Source organism: Prionailurus bengalensis, chromosome E2 (genome assembly GCF_016509475.1).
Source record: "Prionailurus bengalensis isolate Pbe53 chromosome E2, Fcat_Pben_1.1_paternal_pri, whole genome shotgun sequence".
NCBI lineage: Eukaryota > Metazoa > Chordata > Mammalia > Carnivora > Felidae > Prionailurus > Prionailurus bengalensis.
The window spans coordinates 25,730,329-25,755,877 of NC_057352.1; the positions used below are offsets into that span (position 1 = coordinate 25,730,329).

The 25,549-nt window shown below is 37.3% G+C and overlaps 1 protein-coding gene across 4 annotated transcripts in view; it reads right to left on the reverse strand.

The window, feature by feature from the left end:
• NETO2 (neuropilin and tolloid like 2) overlaps positions 1-25,549 on the reverse strand; it is a 65,799-nt gene that overhangs the window by 15,797 nt on the left and 24,453 nt on the right. For all 4 annotated transcript variants that reach the window (XM_043600806.1, XM_043600807.1, XM_043600808.1 and 1 more), the window contains one exon: positions 11,830-12,058. In XM_043600806.1, coding sequence (XP_043456741.1) covers positions 11,830-12,058 — 229 coding nt within the window. The remainder of the gene's footprint in view (positions 1-11,829; positions 12,059-25,549) is intronic.

The following is a 25,549-nucleotide window of genomic DNA, read 5'->3' on the forward strand; positions in this document are numbered from 1 at the left end:
AAAAGAAAGCTGGAGTAGCCATACTTATATCAGACAAACTAGACTTTAAAGGCTGTAACAAGAGATGAAGAAGGACATTATATAATAGTTACAGGGTCTATCCATCAGGAAGAGCTAACAATTATAAATGTCTATGCGCCGAATACCGGAGCCCCCAAATATATAAAACAATTACTCATAAACATAAGCAACCTTATCGATAAGAATGTGGTAATTGCAGGGGACTTTAACACCCCACTTACAGAAATGGATAGATCATCTAGACACACGGTCAATAAAGAAACAAGGGCCCTGAATGATACATTGGATCAGATGGACTTGACAGATATATTTAGAACTCTGCATCCCAAAGCAACAGAATATACTTTCTTCTCGAGTGCACATGGAACATTCTCCAAGATAGATCATATACTGGGTCACAAAACAGCCCTTCATAAGTTTACAAGAATTGAAATTATACCATGCATACTTTCAGACTACAATGCTATGAAGCTTGAAATCAACCACAGAAAAAAGTCTGGAAAACCTCCAAAAGCATGGAGATTAAAGAACACCCTACTAACGAATGAGTGGGTCAACCAGGCAATTAGAGAAGAAATTAAAAAATATATGGAAACAAACGAAAATGAAAATACAACAATCCAAACGCTTTGGGATGCAGCGAAGGCAGTCCTGAGAGGAAAATACATTGCAATCCAGGCCTATCTCAAGAAACAAGAAAAACCCCAAATACAAAATCTAACAGCACACCTAAAGGAACTAGAAGCAGAACAGCAAAGGCAGCCTAAACCCAGCAGAAGAAGAGAAATAATAAAGATCAGAGCAGAAATAAACAATATAGAATCTAAAAAAACTGTAGAGCAGATCAACGAAACCAAGAGTTGGTTTTTTGAAAAAATAAACAAAATTGACAAACCTCTAGCCAGGCTTCTCAAAAAGAAAAGGGAGATGACCCAAATAGATAAAATCATGAATGAAAATGGAATTATTACAACCAATCCCTCAGACATACAAGCAATTATCAGGGAATACTATGAAAAATTATATGCCAACAAATTGGACAACCTGGAAGAAATGGACAAATTCCTGAACACCCACACTCTTCCAAAACTCAATCAGGAGGAAATAGAAAGCTTGAACAGACCCATAACCAGTGAAGAAATTGAATCGGTTATCAAAAATCTCCCAACAAATAAGAGTCCAGGACCAGATGGCTTCCCAGGGGAGTTCTACCAGACGTTTAAAGCAGAGATAATACCTATCCTTCTCAAGCTATTCCAAGAAATAGAAAGGGAAGGAAAACTTCCAGACTCATTCTATGAAGCCAGTATTACTTTGATTCCTAAACCAGACAGAGACCCAGTAAAAAAAGAGAACTACAGGCCAATATCCCTGATGAATATGGATGCAAAAATTCTCAATAAGATACTAGCAAATCGAATTCAACAGCATATAAAAAGAATTATTCACCATGATCAAGTGGGATTCATTCATGGGATGCAGGGCTGGTTCAACATTTGCAAATCAATCAACGTGATACATCACATTAACAAAAAAAAGAGAAGAACCATATGATCCTGTCAATCGATGCAGAAAAGGCCTTTGACAAAATCCAGCACCCTTTCTTAATAAAAACCCTTGAGAAAGTCGGGATAGAAGGAACATACTTAAAGATCATAAAAGCCATTTATGAAAAGCCCACAGCTAACATCATCCTCAACGGGGAAAAACTGAGAGCTTTTTCCCTGAGATCAGGAACACGACAGGGATGCCCACTCTCACCGCTGTTGTTTAACATAGTGTTGGAAGTTCTAGCATCAGCAATCAGACAACAAAAGGAAATCAAAGGCATCAAAATTGGCAAAGATGAAGTCAAGCTTTCGCTTTTTGCAGATGACATGATATTATACATGGAAAATCCGATAGACTCCACCAAAAGTCTGCTAGAACTGATACATGAATTCAGCAAAGTTGCAGGATACAAAATCAATGTACAGAAATCAGTTGCATTCTTATACACTAACAATGAAGCAACAGAAAGACAAATAAAGAAACTGATCCCATTCACAATTGCACCAAGAAGCATAAAATACCTAGGAATAAATCTAACCAAAGATGTAAAGGATCTGTATGCTGAAAACTATAGAAAGCTTATGAAGGTAATTGAAGAAGATTTTAAGAAATGGAAAGACATTCCCTGCTCATGGATTGGAAGAATAAATATTGTCAAATGTCAATACTACCCAAAGCTATCTACACATTCAATGCAATCCCAATCAAAATTGCACCAGCATTCTTCTCAAAGCTAGAACAAGCAATCCTAAAATTCATATGGAACCACAAAAGGCCCCGAATAGCCAAAGGAATTTTGAAGAAGAAGACCAAAGCAGGAGGCATCACAATCCCAGACTTTAGCCTCTACTACAAAGCTGTCATCATCAAGACAGCATGGTATTGGCACCAAAACAGACACATAGACCAATGGAATAGAATAGAAACCCCAGAACTAGACCCACAAACGTATGGCCAACTCATCTTTGACAAAGCAGGAAAGAACATCCGATGGAAAAAAGACAGCCTCTTTAACAAATGGTGCTGGGAGAACTGGACAGCAACATGCAGAAGGTTGAAACTAGACCACTTTCTCACACCATTCACAAAAATAAACTCAAAATGGATAAAGGACCTAAATGTGAGACAGGAAACCATCAAAACCTTAGAGGAAAAAGCAGGAAAAGACCTCTCTGACCTCAGCCGTAGCAATCTCTTACTCGACACATCCCCAAAGGCAAGGGAATTTAAAGCAAAAGTGAATTACTGGGACCTTACGAAGATAAAAAGCTTCTGCACAGCAAAGGAAACAACCAACAAAACTAAAAGGCAACCAACGGAATGGGAAAAGATATTTGCAAATGACATATCGGACAAAGGGCTAGTATCCAAAATCTATAAAGAGCTCACCAAACTCCACACCCGAAAAACAAATAACCCAGTGAAGAAATGGGCAGAAAAGATGAATAGACACTTCTCTAAAGAAGACATCCAGATGGCCAACAGGCACATGAAAAGATGTTCAGCATCGCTCCTTATCAGGGAAATACAAATCAAAACCACACTCAGGTATCACCTCACGCCAGTCAGAGTGGCCAAAATGAACAAATCAGGAGACTATAGATGCTGGAGAGGATGTGGAGAAACGGGAACCCTCTTGCACTGTTGGTGGGAATGCAAATTGGTGCAGCCACTCTGGAAAACAGTGTGGAGGTTCCTCAGAAAATTAAAAATAGACCTACCCTATGACCCAGCAATAGCACTGCTAGGAATTTACCCAAGGGATACAGGAGTACTGATGCATAGGGGCACTTGTACCCCAATGTTCATAGCAGCACTCTCAACAATAGCCAAATTATGGAAAGAGCCTAAATGTCCATCAACTGATGAATGGATAAAGAAATTGTGGTTTATATACACAATGGAATATTACGTGGCAATGAGAAAAAAAATGAAATATGGCCTTTTGTAGCAACGTGGATGGAACTGGAGAGTGTGATGCTAAGTGAAATAAGCCATACAGAGAAAGACAGATACCATATGGTTTCACTCTTATGTGGATCCTGAGAAACTTAACAGGAACCCATAGGGGAGGGGAAGGAAAAAAAAAAAAAGAGGTTAGAGTGGGAGAGAGCCAAAGCATAAGCGACTGTTAAAAACTGAGAACAGGGGCGCCTGGGTGGCGCAGTTGGTTAAGCGTCCGACTTCAGCCAGGTCACGATCTCGCGGTCCGTGAGTTCGAGCCCCGCGTCAGGCTCTGAGCTGATGGCTCGGAGCCTGGAGCCTGTTTCTGATTCTGTGTCTCCCTCTCTCTCTGCCCCTCCCCCGTTCATGCTCTGTCTCTCTCTGTCCCAAAAATAAATAAACGTTCAAAAAAAAAAAAAAAACTGAGAACAAACTGAGGGTTGATGGGGGGTGGGAGGGAGGGGAGGGTGGGTGATGGGTATTGAGGAGGGCACCTTTTGGGATGAGCACTGGGTGTTGTATGGAAACCAATTGGTCAATAAATTTCATATATATAAAAAAAATAAATAAAATAAATTAAAAAAAATAAAAAAATAAAAAGAAATGCACATGCTTAGTGTGCCCTTCATGGGAGGGAGAGAGGATAAGGAAGTCTGTGAAAGGATTTCTCCAGACTCAGACAGTATTTTTCCTTTGTTGATCCTATATCCTTTCACTGTAATAAATTTTAGCTGTGAGTATTCAAATGTATGCTGAGTCCTGTGAGTCCTTCTAGCAAATCACTACCATGTGGGTGGTGTTAGGGAGCCCTGAAACAATATCCAAAATATTCTCATTAACACGTATATAAAATATTAGGAGACATTTTACATTATTTCTTATCAAGTCTTTGAAATTCAGAATAAATCTTCATAATTATAGCACATTTCAATTTAGATGGGCCACATTATGAGTGTTCAATAGCTCTATGTGGCTGATGGGTACTGTTGGAAAACACAGGTACAAGATGTTGGGAATAAATAAGACGAGGAGAAAGGAAAACGGCTGAAAGGCTTTCTTGCTAACTTTAACTGTATCTTTGTATCAAGCACTGCTTTGTAGTCATTTGAAATAGTGAAGCAGCCTTTACATAGCTGTTTTTTTCAAGTTTGAAAAGTTGATAAAAATTTTCTGGACACAGTTGATATCCATCAATAGGGCAACAAGCAGCAGCAGCAGTATACTCCATGCAAGTATTACTGCTGAGCTCAACATTTCCCACTACTTGAGAAACTCACTAAATCCAAAATAACTCAAAGCTTTTTCCCTTCATCTGTCCAATTTTCACTTTCTAAGTCAATCAGACCCTAACTGTAGGTATCTTTGACTCATTTTGATCAGTCCCCAAATCTTGTGTATTCTACCTCCACAACTCTTCTTTCTTCTGTCACTGCTCTGGTTCAGACCTTCCTGGTCTCCCCCTCTGACTATGGAAGTTAGCCTCCTATGACCTCCACGCCCCAATTAAAGCACAGCTCTGATTACATCATCTTATAGTACAAGACCCTTCAAAACTCCCCAAAGCTTATAACATGAATTCTAATTTTATTTTATTCTAGAGAGTGTGTATTCACGCACACACAAGCTGGGGAGACAGGCAAAGGGAGGGAGGAAGGGGGAGAGAGAGAATGAATGAAATCTTAGCAGACTCTATGCTCAGTGTGGAGCCCAACACAAAGCTCAATCCCACGACCCTGGGATCTTGACCTCAGCAGAAATTAAGAGGCGGACGCTCAACAGACTGAACTACATCATGAACTCTAGTTTTTGTCTTCCTAAAAAAAAATTTTTTTAAGTTCATTTTTTCATTTTGAAATAAAGAGCATGAGTAGAGGAGGGGCAGAGAGAGGGAAGGAGAGAATCCTAAGCAGGCTCCACACTGTCAGCACAGAGCCCGATGTGGGGCTTGATGCCACAAACCATGAGATCATGACCTGAGCCAAAACCAAGAGTCAGGTGTTCAACTGCCTGGGCTACTCAGGTGCCCCTACTTTTACCCTTTAATTTAAAGGCTTTCTTTTTTTTTTTTTTTTTTTTTTAAATTTTTTTTTTTTTTTCAACGTTTATTTATTTTTGGGACAGAGAGAGACAGAACATGAACGGGGGAGGGGCAGAGAGAGAGGGAGACACAGAATCGGAAACAGGCTCCAGGCTCTGAGCCATCAGCCCAGAGCCTGACGCGGGGCTCGAACTCATGGACCGCGAGATCGTGACCTGGCTGAAGTCGGACGCTTAACCGACTGCGCCACCCAGGCGCCCCAAAGGCTTTCTAACTCTAGCTAGGCTCCATGCCCAGTGCGGAGCCTAAAGCAAGGATTGAACTCATGGCCTGGAGATCAAGACCTGAGCTGAGAGCAAGAGTCAGATGCTCAACCAACTGAGCCCACCCAGGCAACCCTAATCTACTTTTTTTTTTTCAGTTTTTAATTTTCTTTAAGTTTATTTCTTTGTTTTGAGATAGAGTGAGAAAAAGCAAGAGCACAAGTAAGGTAGGGACAGAAATCAAGTTGATGCTCAACTGACTGAGCTATACAGGTGCTCCATGAGCTCTAATTTTAGCCTTTGTAAAAAAATTTTTTTTAAGTTTATTTATTAATTTTGAAAGAGAGAGCATGAGCAGGGGAGGGGCAGAGAAAGAAGGAAAGAGAATCCCAAGCAGGCTCCACACTGACAGTGCAGAGCCCAGTATGGGGCTCAAACTCATGAACTGTGATATCATGACCTGAGCCAAGATCAAGAGTCAAATGCTTAACCGAATGGGCCACCCAGGTGCCCCTCTAATCTACCTTTTGACTCATTTTTCTTTCTTCTTTCTTCTACTACTTCTTGTGGTCCAAATTGGCTCCATGCTTTTGTTCATTCTGTGGCCTCTGTTTGGAATAGCAACCTCAATTATCCAACATTTCTACCTTCTAAAATCTCAAGGATAAACTCCAAGGTCCTACCTTCAAGGACTACTTGCTCCATAATCAATGCTGTCTGCTAGAAGTAACCTGGATATTTAATCAGGAAGCACTTTGTTTTCTGTCTCAAACAGTCATTGTCATAGTCAATCCTGTAACTGCCTCATTTGCATCTATGTCACCTCACCTAAGTGACTATAATAAGATCCTTTAGAGCAGGGAATGTTTCATCCATTTCTGTATCTTCATAGCAAATAGCATCTTGTATGATAAATGTTAAATAAATGAATGGAAGGCAGGTAGGAAGGCTGGTTGACTAAATTGGCTTCATAACCCAACTGCCCATCTGGCAATTCATCAAGTCTTGTAAAATTACAGACAGAAGAGTTCAGCTATAATAAAGCTTGTGTAGGTCACATACAATCATGATATTAATATAGAATCCATGGAACAATAATATTTTGAAATTATAAGTAAAGGGAAAAAGTACTAATTCCTAAATTTCTGAAGGAAAATATCTGATAGTATCTTACTCTTCCACCTTTATATTTACAAATTTTGACTTGCAAAAATCATATAGTTTACCATTTTACTCTATTCACTTAGGATATAAAGGCGAAAATATTTCCTTCTCTTATGAGGACAATATATACCAGTTATTTTAAAAATATATATGATGTGAACATACACACTAAACTATCTTGGGGCAGTCTGGATAAATCTTCAAATGGTGATTTTCTTCATACAGAGGTGACTGTGAGGAAAGGGATTAGTCAGAGAGGCTAATCAGCCCTCTCCAAATGTAGATTAAAGTTAAAGGCCACTTAAAACCAAGCCAAAAAACATGAAGGTATTTTTGAAATCAGTTAAAAAAAACTTTTTTAATGTTTACTTTTGAGAGAGAGAGAGAGAGAGAGAGAGAGAGAGAGAGAGAGTGAGAGTGAGCAGGGGGAGGGGCAGAGGGAGAAAGAAGGAGACACAGAATCTGAAGCAGGCTCCAGGCTCTGAGCTGTCAGCACAGAACCTGATGTGGGATTCGAACTCACAAGCCATGAGATCATGACCTGAGGTAAAGCCAGATGCTTAACCAACTGAGCCACCTAGGCACCCCTTGAAGACAGTTTTCTTTTCTAAATCAAAGGTGATGTAATATGATTTACACTTACAATAAGCAAAATCAAAATAATTATCAAAAGTACTGACAAGTCACTTGGACTTTTACAGAAGATAGAAAGGCAATAGAACCAATTTTTCCTTGGGATTTGTTCATGTGAATTATCAGGAATTTAAGGGAAGAATCCTAAAATCTGTCCTCAGAGTTCTTCCACTTTTAAAGTGGATTAGTATCTACAGTGAGCTACAACATCCTTTAAGATGAAAAAATTCTCACATGCTCACAAATTAGTAAAGATGACTTTTAAAGACTTAACTAAGATAAAGAGAAAACCCCATTATAACTACAAAGAAAATTTCTGAATATACACAAAAGGAAATTCAACTGTGTTGCCACAAAAAATCAATTAACCACAAAAGGAGGTTGTAATGAAGAAAATGAGGGAGGAAAAGCTTTAAGACATTTAGAAAACAAATAGCAAAAGTGTAGAAGTTCTTCCACCTTAGTAATTACTGTTAATGTAAATGAGTTAAACCCTCTCTTCAAACAGCAGAGATTGGCAGAATAGATAACAAAACTCCCCCTAGATCCAACTATATACTGTTCTACAAAAGACTCACTTTAGATTTAAAGATACAAATTGGTTGAAAATAAAAAAAAAATATGGGGAAAGATATTCCATGCAAACAGTTAACCAAAGAGAGCTGGGGTGGCTATACAAATATCAGACAAAAATAGACTTTAATGTCAGGGTATTGACTGTTGCAAATGATAAAAAGGGACAATGTAGATTGGTAAAAGGGATTCATCAAGAAAATACAATTATAAAAATATATAAATACATAAAATATCAGAGCCCTAAATTATAAGAAGAAAACACTATCAGAATTTTAAGGGAGAATTAGATATTCTACAATAATGGCTGGAAACTTCAATATCCCACTTTTAATAATGGATACAACAACCAAACAGAAGATAAATAACCAAATGAAAGAACAACACTATAAGTCAACTGGAGGACCTAATAGATATATAAAGAAAATTCCACCTAGCAACAGCAAAATATACATTTTTCTCATGTATAAGGAATTTTGTCCAGAATGGACCATATGTTAGGCCAGCCATATACACACAAAAATCTTAAAAGACTGATATCATACAAAGTTTCTTTTCCAATCACAATGAAGTAAAACTAGGTATCAGTCACAAAATAAAAACTAGAAAATTTGTAAATATGTGGGAATTAAACTACACCCTCTTAACCAACTGGTCAAAGAAGAAATCACAAGGGAAAATTAGATAATACCTGAGACCAAAGAAAATGAAACACAACATACCAAAACTTATGAGAAGCAATGAAATAGTGCTAAGAAAGAAATTTATAGCTATAAATGCCTACATTAAAAAAGGAGAAAGATCTGGAACCATTAACCTTAAAGAGCCAGAAAAGGAAGAGCAAACTAAACTCAAAGTTCTATGCCTTTGTCAATAGTACTGAAATTGTAAAGAGAGAGAATAGAAAAACTAAAAAAAAAACCAAAAAATGGTTCTTTGACGAGATCAACAAAATTGGCAAACTTTAGTTACAATGATTAAGGAAAAAAAGAAACAGAGATAAAATGACTCAAATTACTAAAATCAGAAATGCAAGTGGAGACATTACTACAGATCTTATAGATATAAAAAGGATTAGAAGAGAATACTAACAACAATTCTACACCAATAAACTATTAATCTAGACGAAATAGACAAATTCCTAGAAACATACATTCTACCAAAATTGAATAAAAACCAAACAGGAAATCTGAACAGATCTCTAACTAGCAAGAATATTGAATCAGTAATCAAACTATTTCCCAACAAAGAAAAGCCCTGCACTGGATGGCCTCACTGATGAAATCTACCAAATGTTTACAGAATGTCAATTCTCAAACTCTTTCAAAAAGCTGAAGAGAAAGGATCACTTCTTACTTAATCTATGGATCAGCATAACCCTGATACCACAGCCAGACAAAGATACTACAAGAAATTAAACTACAGACCAATACCTCTTTATGCATATTGATGCAAAAATTCTCAACAAAATACTAGCACTGAATTCAACAACATATTAAAAGGATTATACACCATGACCAAGTGGGACTTATTCCTGGAACACAAAAACAGTTCCACATACAAAAATCAATGTAACACCCCACATTAACAGAATGAAGAGGGAAAAAATGACATGATCATCTCAACTGAATCAGAAAAAGCATTTGACAAAATTTCATGATGAAAACACTTAATAAACTAGGGCCAGAAGAAAATTTCCTCAATGTGATAAAGGCCATATATGAAAACCCCACAGCTAACACCATACTCAATGGTGAAAGGTTGAAAGCTTTTCTCTTAAGATCAGAAACAAGACAAGGATGTCTCCTTTCACTTCTATTCAACATAGTACTAGACGTTCTAGCGAAAGCAATTAGGCGAGAAAAGGCAATAAAAAGCATCCAAATGGGACAGGAAAATGTAAAATTATCTGTTTGCAGATAACATGATCTTATATGTAGAAAACCCTAGCAAGATTACACACACACAGACACACACAGAGCTAATCCAGTAAAGTTGTAGGATACAAAAAACAGCATACAAAAGACAAAAGTAAGGAGCATTTCTACACACTAACAATGAAAAACTGGAAAAGAAAATAATTCCTTTATAACAGCATTAAACAAAAAAATTCTTAGGAATAAATGTAACCAAGGATATGCAAGACCTGTATACTAAAGAGTACAAAGCACTGTTGAAAGAAATTAAAGACAACAAATAAATGGGAAGACATCCTGGGTTCATGGACTGAAGACTTAATATTAAGATGACAATACTACTCAAAAGCAATCCACAGATTCATTATGATTTCTATTAAAAAACAAAAAAAAGTGTTTTCTGAATGTTTTCTTTAAGAGAAGGAAAGAGCTTCTTGGAAATATGGTTGGTTCTAGGGCTGGACCAGGGAAAACACAGTTGAGCCTGGGCCATCTTATGGTAACAGAAAGTAAGAAAGTGATTTTTTTTTTTAAAGGCACATCAAAAGGATAAAGGAGACAACTTGAAGGAGCTCCCAGTGGCCAAAGCTGGGATTCTGAGCAACAAAATAATGTTAGTACTATAATAATTATATATCATATATAATTATATATATAATAATGGCATAAAATAAAAATCCATAAACTCATACTGATATAAATAACTGAATAGATAAATGAGGGGGAAAAACAGCTCTTCCTCACAGTTTAATTACAATTAATAAGGGTAGAAGGAATAATGGAAACAGAAAACTCCCATTAGGTAAACACTACAGGAATACCTATTACATGAGAAACTAACAACAGTGAGCAAAAGGATATTACATAGTCTCAAAGAGAATTATTAATTAAGATGAAAAAATTAGTAACTTTATAGTGGAGGAACCTGACAGCACGTTAAGCAAGTGACTGAAGTTAATGTCAGACAAATCCACATTATGTACCCCTGCCTCACTGGTGTGATACACTGAGAAAGATATAATGTGATTTCTGGGGTACTGACAGAAATACGTAACTTCAAATGAATACATGAGAAAACATCAGAGAAACCTACACTGACAATAGACTAAATAAATGGCCAATGCCCTTCAAAAGTATTAAGGTCATTAAAGACTGAGGAACTGTCACAGATGGAGGACACTAAAGGACAGATAAAAGTAAATGCGATGTGGACATTAATGGGAAAACTAGTGACATGTAGATAAGGTCTATATACTGGTCAATAATACTGAGTCAGTGTTATTTTTCAGTTTTACTACATTATTAGGGGAACCTGAGTGAAAGGCATATGAAAACTCTACTATTTTCATAACGTTCTATATGCTTAAAATTATTTAAAAATAAAAAGTTAGAAAAAAACAGCCTATCTAGATCTTTGATGAGCATGGTTTGGTAGATTCATAATTATTCACCACGCTGAATTACTACTACCGATAATTTTTTAAATCTTGAAAGAAGTCTCCACATTCTGCATTCCCTATCACATTTACACCTTTATACTAAGGTAGTGCTCCAATTTAATGTATTAACATGGTTTTTCACCCAGGACAGTTAATTCCTTGAGAATAGGGGCTAAGACTTAGTTATTTCTACATCCTGTTACTAGTCTTTGCCCAAAGAAAATAGAACTGAATTCTGAATAAATGAAAATTATGTAAAAGATCCCAATGCTATAGGATTTACTTACGCTCCACAAAGGAAGTAAAGAGCATTCTGAACCTGCTTAGCCGACTACCTTCATCTGCCCACATTCGGATCACTCCAACTCCTGTTTTCAGCATGACATCATTGGCCACAGTGCTGCAAAACTTGGCCTTCAGGTTTTCAATAGAACTGCTTCCATCATAAACTGCAACGAAATTTCTCTTGCATTCATTTGAGTGCTCCATTTGATAATCTAGGAACCTCAAATAAATCTGTAACATTAAAACAGAGAAAAACACTGCTTTTGAAAATATAAATTTGAATTTTCTAGTTCTGCTATCCAATCAACATGGTAGACTAGATTACAGTAGCTGACAGATAAACAGATAAATCTAACAGACAAAAGGCTGGGGCCTAAGCAGTTAAAAGACTAAGACACTCTTTGGCCTCTTTCTTTGTCTTAATGGAACTAAGCATTTAAGGAATCTTAAGTTTGTGTTTGATCTATAAAGAGAAGAAACTTTTTGTTCCATGAGGCTTACTGGTTGTCTTAGTTTCCTTATTATGAAAGCAATCTTGTGGTACTGACAGATTGGGAAAATAAAAGAATCCCTCATAACAAATGTAGTTTTTTAAAAGTTTTTCTTCACGTTTTCAAAGCTCAAGTTTAGTAGTAAGGTATATACAACCTGGTTTTTCATGTAACACATCAAAACCATTTTTATATTACCTATACTCCTCATAACCATAAACATTCCCATGATGTCCTGTCATTTATTTACCCTTATTCCATACTGCATATTTAAGTGGCTTTAAAATTTCACCCCATAAATGACAATTTCTAAGGTTTCTGTCAGGAAGATGTAAACTGTAGTACCAAAATAAGCACTATTAGTATTCTAATTTGATTAGCACTCTTTTTCTTGAAATTTTATAGGCAGCTTGCCACCTGGCACTAAGTTCTTAAAATATGCTTGGTCCACTCTTGTTTAAAGATTTCCTTTAGATTGTAGGCTTAGAAGGACTGTGCGCATTAATGTTCAGGTTGCGGGTTTAGAAGGACATTGTGCTTATCTCTAAAATAACTGAATGAAGTAACTATTATTCTTTACAGGCAAGGAGAAAATGAAGACTCAGATAGATTAAGGAATTTGTCCAAAGTTACTCAGGGTGAAGATCTGACCTAGGCTGGACTGACTCTAACATTTGTGTTCTTCCCACTCTCTGGGATGCCCTTCATGCAGGCACAAGCACAGTTCAAAAGACTTGGGGCACCTGGGTGGCTAAATCAGTTAAGCATCTGACTCTTGGTTTCGGCTCAGATCATAATATCACAGTTCATGGGTTTGAGCCCTGTGTTGGGCTATGCACTGACAGCACAGAGCCTGCTTGGGATTCTCTCTTCCTCTCTCTCTGCCCCTCCCAGCTCTCTCTCGCTCTTAAAATAAATAAACTTTAAAAAAAAATAAAAGACTTCATATAACAAAAACGTAATGTCATAGATCTCTTCTCTCTAAAATATCTTGATGGCACAAAACTAAGCAAACAAAAAAATATAGCTCAAAGGGTTAAATTTCGACCAAATAACTTTAGCTTATTTGAAATGACCAGTTTGCTACTTCCAAGAGAATGGTGGAAAATTGGTAACTAAATAGGATCACCATTTCAAAACCTCATAAAACCTTTATAAATGTATTACATATAAGCAATAGGTTTCCTTAAATATATCATTTATTCTCATTAATTCCATTGTTTACATAACCAAAGCATTCTGTCCATGGTTCTGTGGTAGTGAGCAAGTTTCATCAATACAGTAATTATTTGCCTTCCCTATTATACTGTAAGGTCTTCCAATGAGAGAATCATGTGCTAATTATATCTAGTGTAATTCTTGCTCATAGCAAGTAATGAATACATGGCTAGGCTTATAAAACTATGAACTGGTAGAGCCAAATATAAGAAAAACAATAAAGAAGTCTGAAGTATTTAATCTTTTCTGTAATCCAAAGAAACATGGTACTACACAAGACCACAGTAAATGCTCTTTAACTTTTTAAGCCAAAAGTTTTAAGTCCTATGATAATGACATTCTTTTCTGAGTGTAGCAAAATACTGAAATTAGTACAACTAATTTTCAGAAAATGTTTCTAACAGTATGAACCTAACAAATTGAAATAGGTGGGAGGGGGACACATATAACTCTTCTCTCACCCAGACTGCATGACAACAAATCTACTAAATGCTCATCTCTTATCCCACTCCCACACCTTCCCCAGGGAGGTGGAGTTACTTTGATGGTGGGGAGTCTGGTCTCTCTTTCCCTGGACCACCAAGTAGGAAGCAGTGACCTTAGTGGGTTTCCTCTGCAGATGCAAACTTTCCTTGGGCTGGGATGGTCCAGGCTAGATTTAGGTGGGAAGTACAACTGGTGGGTAAGGAACTATCAAGTCTAATATGACTCTCTCACTAAGCTGCTTCCTCTAGCCTTTGTTGTAATAAAGGAGCTATTTTGAATCTCCACATTCTCAGTGTGGAGGGAAAAGGGGATGCAGTCTACTGGAACTCCTGAAGACTCCAAAAGAAATGCAATGACATCCTCAGAAAGCAACTATGGACATATCTTGGAGGTACTGCATGTTTGGTTCCAGACCACAATCAAGTGAATACTACAATAAAGTGAGTCAAATGCATTTTTTGGTTCCCAAAACTGGCATATAAAAGTTGGCTTGCACAGTAGTCTGTTAAGCATGCAATAACATTAAGTCTAAAAAAATGTACATTCCTTAATTCAAAAATACCTTATTGCTAAAAAAAATGCTAACCAGCATCTGAGCTTTCAGCAAGTCATTATCTTTTTGCTGGTGGAGGATCCTGCCTCAATGTTGATGGCTGCTGAAGGCTGGGGTGACCGTGATATCTTAAAATAAGGCAACAATGAAGTTTGCTGCATCAATTGACTCTTCTCACACAAATGATTTCTCTGCAGCATGCAATACTGTTTGGTAGCATTTTACCCACAGCAGAACTTCTTTTAAAATGGAGTCAATCCTCTCAAACCCTGCCACTACTTTATCAACTAAGTCATGTAATATTGTGAATCCTCTGTTGCCGTTTCAAGAATCTTCACTGTATCTTCACCAGGAAGAGATTCCATCTCAAGAAACCACTTTCTTGCTCATCATAAGAAGCAACTCATCTGTTAAAGTTCTATCATGAGTTGCAGAGATTCAGTCCCACCTCTAGGTTCCACTTCTAATTCTAGTTCTCTTGCTGTTTCCACATTTGTAGATACTTCTTCCCTGAAGTCTAGGATCTTTAATTTGTAAAAAATGCAGTAAAATGAAGTGTGCCTGTATAGCATTCCAGATCAAAAGGAGATCCTTGATAATAGGCAGTACAACTACTGACATTAGATCCTTATCTTATAGTTGACATAAAATCAATCCTTAAATGTTAAAACCAAAGCACACAGATCAAAATACATAAGTGTAGTTCTACAACCTATGGTTAGGAAAGTTTATTAAAAACAAACATAGAAGACACAAAGTATAAACCATAAAGATAAAAATAATCAATTTTACTACATTAAATAAATGGACTTCCAGAACCACCCAAGATGAAACAGTATGGCTTAACTAAAAACTCAGAATAAAATGTGAAAAGCAACTACATGAAGATTCTGGAAAGTAAAAGATGGGCCTTGAAGGAAGTCAAACTTGAATGACCCATAAAGGAGGTGAGAGATTCAGTTTTTTCTTTCTCCTTTGTGTCCTGGGCGGATTCATGGAACTCACAGCAAAAAACAGACAATGAACTCAGAGAAAGCACTCCAGCCAGAAGACTGAGAAATTGGGACGAGGGGTGTGTGTGTGTGTGTGTGTGTGTGTGTGTGTGTGTGTCTGGTTTGTTTTTCCCATTGTACCAGCTCTGCCCAGGGTCAGCACCAGTCACAGAGTTGCATGCAGCAGCTACAGCAGCAACTGAAACCCCAAGGGAAATCCCATCTCCTGAACTAGCAGAACTAAGAAAAGGATATGATGATGTCAAGAGTGTGGAGGGAGTTCCCCCACCCCATCCCCCCCCCCCCCCCTTAGTCACTCAAAACTCACAGGTCAGGAGGCAGAAACACTGAAGAAACTTCTTTTTGGCCACCAGAGGAAATGAGAAAAGGAAACGTTATCTGGAGAATGTGAAGGAGTCTTGGAGAGCAGAGAACTAAAGAAAAAGCACTAATTCTGGCTTCCCTACATATTCATGGCATACCTATCTGGCTTACTTGCATATTCATGAAACAGAACTAAAGAAACATGACAAAGATGTTGAGAAACCAAATTCAAGTACCTGGGCAGGACATCCCCTGGGTAAGCCTCCACAGCACAGCAAAGGCCCCAAAAACTCAACAAATGCTGGAACCACCACCCACACGAAATGACATGGTACATGCAATCTGAATCTAACTGGGTAGACTGTCTGACAAAAATAAAATAAATAATAACAAAAGCCAACATTTTCCACGTATTTTTAACAGGACCCAGAGTCTCACAATGTATATTGAAAATATCCAAGACATAATAAAAAATTACATATAAAGACCCAGGAAATGGGATTAATTCTGAAATGAAAAAATAGTCAACAGATCTCAATCCTAACAGGATCCAGATATTGGAACGGTCAACGCCTTTATTTTTTTTTTTAACGTTTATTTATTTTTGAGACAGAGAGAGACAGAGCATGAACAGGGGAGGGGCAGATAGAGAGGGAGACACAGAATCTGAAACAGGCTCCAGGCTCTGAGCTGTCAGCACAGAGCCCGATGCGGGGCTTGAACTCATGGACCGTGAGATCATGACCTGAGCCGAAGTCGGACGTTTAACCGACCAAGCCACCCAGGCGCCTTTTTTTTTTTTTTAATTAAAAAAAATTTTTTTTGTCAACGCCTTTAAAGCAACAATATAAACATGCTCCGTAAGGTAAAGGCAAACTCTAAAGGAGTAGACAGATAATAGGAGAGAAATAGAAATTGTTAAAGAACCAAGTGGAGGGGCGCCTGGGTGGCTCAGTCGGTTGAGCGTCCGACTTCAGCTCAGGTCACGATCTCGCGGTCCGCGAGTTCGAGCCCCGCGTGGGGCTCTGGGCTGATGGCTCAGAGCCTGGAGCCTGCTTCCAATTCTGTGTCTCCCTCTCTCTCTGACCCTCCCCCGTTCATGCTGTGTCTCTCTCTGTCTCAAAAATAAATAAACGTTAAAAAAAAATTAAAAAAAAAAAAAAAAAGAACCAAGTGGAAACCTTAGAACTGAAATTGAAAAATATAATGTCTGAAACTAAAAAAAAAGAATCCACTGTATGGGCCCAATAGGAGAATGGGGATGGCAGAGTGAAGTCAGTAAACTGGAAGAGGACTCCTGAGAATCTGAGATACTGAGTAAAAAGGGTTGCGAACATATGAACAGAGCCTCAGGGACTTGTGGAACAATTTTAAAAGGCTTAAAATTCATGTCCCTTAAGTCTCAGGAGAAGAGATTCTTACAGAAAAAAATATTTGAAGAAATAATTGCTAAAACTGTCCCAAGTTTAGTGAAAGACAAAAATTTAGATTCAAAAAGCTCAGCAAACATAAAACAGGATAAAAGCAAACAAAAACCAAGGCCTACACACATCAAAAATCAAAATCAAAGACTTGAGAACTGACAGAGAAAAATGATGCATTTTGTAGAAGGGAACAATTTGAATGGCTGTGGATTGCTCTTCAGAAATCAGTGCCAAAGGCAGTCCATCAAAATTTTTAAATGTTGAAAAAGAGAACCTGTAAACTTTAGAATTTTATATACAGCAAACATGTTCTTTCAGGAACGAGGGCAAATAACACACCCGGGTGAAGATGTAAGAGACTCAGAGTTTGCTGTATACAGACCTGCTATAAAAGAAATGCTAAAGGAAGGAAGCTAGCTAGGTAGCTAGGTAGCTAGGTAGCTAGCTAGCTAGCTATTTATTTACTTATTTATTTATTTATTTAATTTATTTATTTATTTGAGACACAGAACGAACAAGCAGGAGAGGGGCAGAGATAGAGGGGGACAGAAGATCGGAAGTGGACTTTCTACTGTCAGCAGGTGCAGGGCTCAAACTCACAAGAAGGAACTCATGAACCTTGAGATCATGACCTGAGCCAGAAGTTGGACATGCAACGGACCAAGCCACCCAGGTACCCCTAAAGGAAGTTCTTAGGTAAAAGAGAAAGGCTACTAGAATGAATCCTAGAACTTTATGAATGAAAGGAAGCAGATATGGTAAAATAGATGGATAAATATAAACCATCAAGAATAAAAAAAAAAGAGGATGGGGTGCCTGAGTGGCTCAGCTGGCTAAGAATCTGACTCTGGATATTGGCTCAGGTCATGATCTCATGGTTCATGCATGGATTTAAGCCCTGCATCAGCCTCTGTGCTGACAGTGCAGAGCCTCCTTGGGATTCTCTCACTCCCTCTCAAAATAAATAAGCTTAAAAAGAAAAAGAAAGAAAAAAAGAGAGTATCACTACAGACCCTACCAACATTAAGAAGACTGAAAAAAGGGGGTGCCTCACTGGCTTAGTTGGTGGGGCATACATCTCTTGATCTTGGGGTTGTAAGTTTGACCCCATGTTGAGTGTAGAGATTACTTAGAAATAAAATCTTTCAAACAAAACAATAAAAAAAAATACAGTAAACAGTTCTATACCCCCAAATCAGATGACTCAGATGAAATGGACAAATTCCTTAAAAGGGACAAACTGCCCAAACACTTCTAAGAAAAATATGTTACCTGAATGGCCATATCATTTATCAAAAATAATGAATTCATAGTTAAAAACCTTACAAAAAAAGCTCCAGGCCTAGGTGAATTCACGGTTAAATTATACCAACCATGCAAGGAAAAAGTTATGCCAATTCTTTTACCAAAGACATAAGATTTCATCTTATGTGTAATTTCTGCTGTCATACTGTGTTTTATAATAAAATATATATATTTCATCTTCATCTCTGTTTCTGGCTCAGAGCTCCCAAAACCCTTGGAATTTCCTGAGCAATAGGAGCAATGGGAGGATCTTTTGTCCTCAGTTCCTGAAAATGTTCTAGAGCCATAAAGTTGAAATGGGTGTCTTGTGGCTCTTTCAACAATTATGTATGTTAGTGAGGTAACTTTTGGAAATCCCCTAAAGATGGGGGCTGGTCACTGGGGTAAATAACCATGAATTGAGGGTTTACACTTTCAGTTCCACCCCAACTTCTAGGGAGAAGAGAGGGCCAGGGCTGACAGCTGATGATTTAATTAGCCATGCTTATGTAATAAGGCCTCCATAAAAAAACTCAAAAGGAAAAGGTTTCAAGAGCTTTCAAGTTGGTGAACCAGAATGTTTCCATATGCCATTGTGCTAAACCCCATATTCCATGGGTACAGAAGCTCCTTTGTTCAGGACCTCACCTGTATTTTTTCATCTAGCTGTTGATTCTTATCCTTTAATATGCTCTGTAATTAACTGGCAATTTAAGTAAGCAAACTGGTTTCCTGAGTTTTCTAAGTGGCTCTAGCAAATTAATCAAACTCAAGAAGGGGCTCATAGAAACCTCTGACTTATAACCAGTTGGTCAGAAGCACAGGTGACAACCTGGATATAAGAATGGCATCTGAAGTGGAGGCCAGACTTGTGGGACTGAGCCCCTAACCTTAGGAATCTGATGCCATCTCAGGGTAGATACTGTCAGAACTGAGTTGAATCACTGGACACCCAGTTGGTGTCTGAGAATTGCTTGGTGGTATAAGGGAAAAAAGCCCACAGTTGGAAATGGTATCAGAACCATCACTCCAGAAAACAGATGCAAAAATCCTCAATAAAATATTAGCTAATTTAATCCACCAACATAGAAAAATGGTAATACTTTAATCACAACCAAATATGGTTCATCCCAGGTATCCAAGGCTGGTTTAAATTATGAAGAATCAATATAAGTCTCCATTATAAACAGACTAAAAGAGAGAAGATACATGATCACTTTAATCTGTTAATCAACATCCATTCATGATGAAAATCTTAGAAAAACAGCAGAACTTCTGTAATCTGGTAAAGGGTATCTACAAAAACCCAGAGCTCACACCATACTTAATGGTGAAAACCTGAATGCTTTCCCCCTCAAAATCAATAACAAGGTAACTCCCATTCAGCACCATACTGGAAGCTGTAGAGTGCCAGAGGGTAGACTTTAAAGCTCCAATAATCAAAACAGTGTGGAACTGACAAAAGGACAGACACACAGATCCATGAAACAGAACAGAGCCCAGAAATAGATTCTTACAAATGAAGTTATTATTATTCTTTTAACGGAGGTACAAAAGCAATAATGGAGAAAGGATAGTCTTCAACAAATGGTGCTGGAAAAGTCAGACATCCATAAGCGAAAGAAAGAAAGAAAGAAAGAAAGAAAGAAAGAAAGAAAGAAAGAAAGAAAAAGAAAACAAACCTTGGGCTATACACAATACCTTATACAAAAATTAACTCAAAATGGGCCATAAAAATATAAAATTATATAACTTTCAGAAGTAAATATAGGAAAAAAATTATGACTTTGGGTCAGGCAAAGAGTTTTTAGATACATTAAAGGAAAATTCATTAAAAAATGAATAATTTGACTGCATTAAACTTTTTCTCTGTGAAAGACACTGTTGAGTAAAAAGAGCCACCAACTGAGAGAAAATATTTGTATATCACTTGCCAAAAGACTTAACCCAGAACTCAAAAGTGAATAGTAAGAAAACTACTCAATCTTAAAATGGGCATAGCCAACACCACTAAAGATTTAGACATTGCAAATTTGCAAATTAAAACCCATAGCATTATATCTTCATTAGAGTAACTATAAAAAAAAAACAAACAGCTGATAATACCAAGTGCTTAGAACTTACGTAGAGCAATTGAAAATCTGGTAACATTCCTTGTGGAAAGAAACGCAAAACAATATAACCACTCTGGAAAACAGCTTGCTGGTTTCTTATAAAGCTACCATGTGAATCAGCAGTCTCCTGGATGAATATCCAGAAAAATTAAAAACGTGTTTACACAAAACAGCCTGTACAGAAATGTGTATAGAAGTTTTATCAATAATAAAAAAAACTGGAAACAGTCCCCATGTTCTTCAGCTGTTAAGAATAAACTATAGTATATCCACATCATAAAATCTGTTCATCAATAAAAGAAATGAACTACTGGTACATGCAATAACAGAAGAATCTCAAGCGCATCATACTAAACAAAAGAATTCAGACTCATACATACTATGTGATTCTAATTATAGGACGTTTGGAAATGGTAAAACTATAGAACAGTAAAAGATAATTAGTTGCCAGGGATCAAGATTAAAGACGGGTTTTGACTGCAAAGGAAGAGACCAAGATAATTTCATTGGGGTAATGGAATGGTTCTTGATTATGGTGGCTGTCAAATGACTCTAAGCATCTGTCAAAAAATTTGTATGTTACTTGATATGACCAAGTGTCAGCAAGGATTGAGTAATGAAAATACTCTTAAAAGAATAAATTGCCACTAACACTTTGGCAGCCTTTGGCATGCTCTGGTAAAGCTAAAGATGGTCATGTCCTACAACACAAAACTACACTTCTAGCTATATAACCAAATGAAGTCATCATACATGGGCATAATGAAAATACAAAAATGTTTATAGCAGTATTATTTAATATATTAAAATGTGAAAGCAAATTAAATGTCTAAAAAGAGAACGGTGATTAATTTCTACAATTGATAAAAAATTTAAAAATATACAGAATAGTACATATTTTTATAGTACATAAATATGAAAATACAAAATTGTATAGAAATTATAAAACTCGAACTCAGGGTATGTAGGAAAGCTAAAGGGAACATATGAGGCTTCCTCTATACCTGTAATAGTTTTTATTTTTTAATGTGACAATATTTAATAATTATTCAAATGTTTAAGAAATTAGGGTTGCCTGGGTGGCTCAGTTGAGTGTCTGACCCTTAATTTCGGCTCAGGTCATGATCCCAGGGTTGTGGGATTGAGCCCCGTGTCAGGCTCCGCACTGAGTGTGGAGCCTGCTTAAGATTCTTTCTCCCTTTGCCCCTCTCCCGGTCTTGCACATGTACTCTCTTTTAAAAAGGTAAAAAATAAATGTTTAAGAAATTAATATTTCTTAGACCTTGTCTTTGAAGTACTTCATGAAGAAATAATTCGAGATTCATAAATTTTTAGGAGTGTTATTTGGAATACTGAATATTGGAGAATGTTACTTTTTCAAAACAATTTTTTAATGTTTATTTATTTATTTATTTATTTATTTTTTTAACGTTTTATTTATTTTTGAGACAGGGAGAGACAGAGCATGAACAGGGGAGGGTCAGAGAGAGGGAGACATAGAATCTGAAACAGGCTCCAGGCTCTGAGCTGTCAGCACAGAGCCCGACGCGGGGCTCGAACTCACGGACCGCGAGATCATGACCTGAGCCGAAGTCGGACGCTTAACAGACTGAGCCACCCAGGCGCCCCTAATGTTTATTTTTGAGAGAGAGTGAGCAAGGAGGGGAGGGGCAGACAGAGAGGGAAACAGAGAAATCTGAAGCAGGCTCCATGCTGTCAACGCAAAGCCTGATGTGGAGCCTGAACTCATGAACGGTGAGAGCATGACCTGAGCTGAAGTCCGACACTCAACCTCCTGAGGCAGCAGGGTGGCTCAGGTAGTTAAGTGTCGGACTTCAGCTCAGGTCATGCTCTCACTGTTCTGTGGGTTCAAGCCATGTGTCGGGCTCTGTGCTGACAGCTCAGAGCCTGAAGCCTGCTTCAGATTCTGTGTCTCCCTCTTTTTGCCCCTCCCCTGCTCACACTGTGTCCCTCTCTCTCTCAAAAATAAACATTAAAAGAAATAATAAATAAAATTGTGTTAAATAAACTAAATAACTAAACAGATGATATAAGAAAGTTAAAGGAAAACATGTTAAAGACCACCCTAACCCATGAATACTCAATATGGAGTAAACTAGTTAATGGGTGATGTTTCAGAAAAATCCACTTATAAAAATATATACAAAAGAAGTGTGCAAGCAGTGTTCCAGTCCATTGTTCTCAGTGGCCTTTCCACAAAAAGAGAGGCATACCTTATTTCATCTTGCTTCACAGATACTGCATTTTTTTTTTTTTTTACATCTTCAAAGTTTTTGGCAACCCTGCATCAAGCAAGTCTATCAGTGACATTTTTCCAACAGCATTTGCTCATTTTTGTCTCTCTGGATCACACTTGGTAATTCTCACACTATTTCAAACTTTGGTATTATTATATTTGAATTGCAACCATCTCATGATAAAACTCTAACAGATGAAGTTTCTCATGGATGAGCAAAGAAAGTGATTTCTTCAGATGGAGTGTACTCCCGGTGAAGATGCTGTGAAGACTATTGGAATGAGAACAGAGAATTCAGAATATTACATGAATTTAGTTGATAAAGCAGCGGGAGGGCTTGAGAGGATTGACTCCATTTTAAAAGAAGTTCTACTGTGGGTAAAATGCTCCCAAACAGCATCGCATGCTGCAGAGAAATCATTTTTGAAAGGAGAGTCAATCACAGCAAATTCATTGTTGTCTTATTTTAAGAAATTGTCACAGTCACCGCAGCCTTCAGCAGCCACCACCCTGATCAGTCAGCAGCCATCAATATCGAGGCAGCAAAAAGACTATGATTCACTGAAAGCTCATATCCTGGTTATTAGCATTTTTTAGCAATACAGTATTTTTGAATTAAGGCACATACACTGTTGTTCTAGACATAATACTATTGCACACTTAACAGATCAAAGTACAGTGTAAAACAACTTTTAGATGCACTGGGAAACTAAAAAATTCATTTGACTCACTTTATTATAATATTTTCAGGAGTACAATACAGTGATTCAACAATTCTATACATTACTCAGTGCTCAACACAGTAAGTGTAGTCACCAAACATTATTACAGTATTACTATATTCCCTATGCTATACCTTTCATGCCTGTGACTTATTTTATAACTGGAAGTCTGTACCTCTTAATTTCCTTTGTCTACTTCACCTATTCCCTCACCCACTTCCCCTCTGGCAACCACCATATATGTGTAGTTTTACCTTTAGATACTTAATTCAATTTTATTAGTTTGTATATTCCATGACAAATGCATTCTATCCAACTGCCACAACTTTATCTTGAAGGGTAAGTATCTCCACTTGTTTTTATTCAAAACTGTTACGGTTCTTCTGAATGCTTTCCTCTTCTATGTGAATTCTAGAATTAGCTTGCCAACTTCCCTAGAAATCCCTCCTGGGATTTGGAATGGAATTACTTTAAATTGATAAATTAGAGAACAATGAACATTTTTGTGATACTGAATCTTCCCATCCATAAAAATGATCTCCCTCTCTCCCCCATTTCTGTAGGCCTTCTTTAATGCATTTCAATTGAAAAATTTGCTTCTAGTACCTTATGATTTGTTATCGTAGTGCTTTAAAAAGTTTGATTTTCTAACTGCTTTTGGCTTTAGTAGAGAAAAGCAGTTGATCTTTATAATTGATGAACTTTTCTTCTCTCATTTTGATGCCCCAACCAGGATTTCAGAACACTAGCAAATAAAACAATGACAACAGACATCCCTGACTTATTCCTGACTTTAAAGGAAATACTTCTAAGGTTTCACCATTAATTACAACGTTTGAATTAGGGTTTTGGTAGATACTCTTCATCATGCTGAAGACATTCTTCTATGCTGGACTTACCAACGGTTTTTTTATCGATAGGTTTTAAGTTTCACTGAATATTTCCTCTGCATCCATTGATATAACTGGGTTTTCTCCTTTAATCTGTTAATATGGGAAACTATATCATTTGATTTTCTAATATTAAACTGTCCAACAATTTCTAGGTCATGACTTTTTTTTTTTTTTTAAATTTTTTTTTTCCAACATTTATTTATTTTTTTTGGGACACAGAGAGACAGAGCATGAACAGGGGAGGGGCAGAGAGAGAGGGAGACACAGAATCGGAAACAGGCTCCAGGCTCTGAGCCATCAGCCCAGAGCCTGACGCGGGGCTCGAACTCACGGACTGCGAGATCGTGACCTGGCTGAAGTCGGACGCTTAACCGACTGCGCCACCCAGGCGCCCCAGGTCATGACTTTTAAAACAAAACCATTATAAATAATCCTGGTGTATAATTCTATCATGCTATTTAGCTCTGATAGAACAGGCTGGGGGAATGTTCTTTTTTCTTCAATTTTTATTATGTAACATGTTCCTTGACTATTTGGTAAAATCTAACGTGACCAATTTTTCTTTTTTCTTTTGGTTTATTTATTTATTTAGAGAGAAAGGGAGAGAAATCCCAAGCAGGCCCCGTGCTGTCAGCGCAGAGCCCAAAGTGGGGCTCAAACTCACAAACTGTGAGATCATGACCTGAGCTGAAGTTGGACACTTAACCAACTAAGCCACCCAGGCACCCCGACCAATTTTTCTGTTTACCTATTTTAAGTAAAAAATCAATTTTGATAATTTGGTAAGATTTATTCAGGTTTTCTATTTAATTAATTTTGGTAAACATATATATGTATGTAAATACGTATGTACACACATATGTTTCAGGAAACTGTCCATTTAGACGGTTTGCAAATTTATCAGCAAAGAATTACTCTTAGTATCATCTTCTAGTCTAAAACAGTTTGATTATGGAAAATTTCA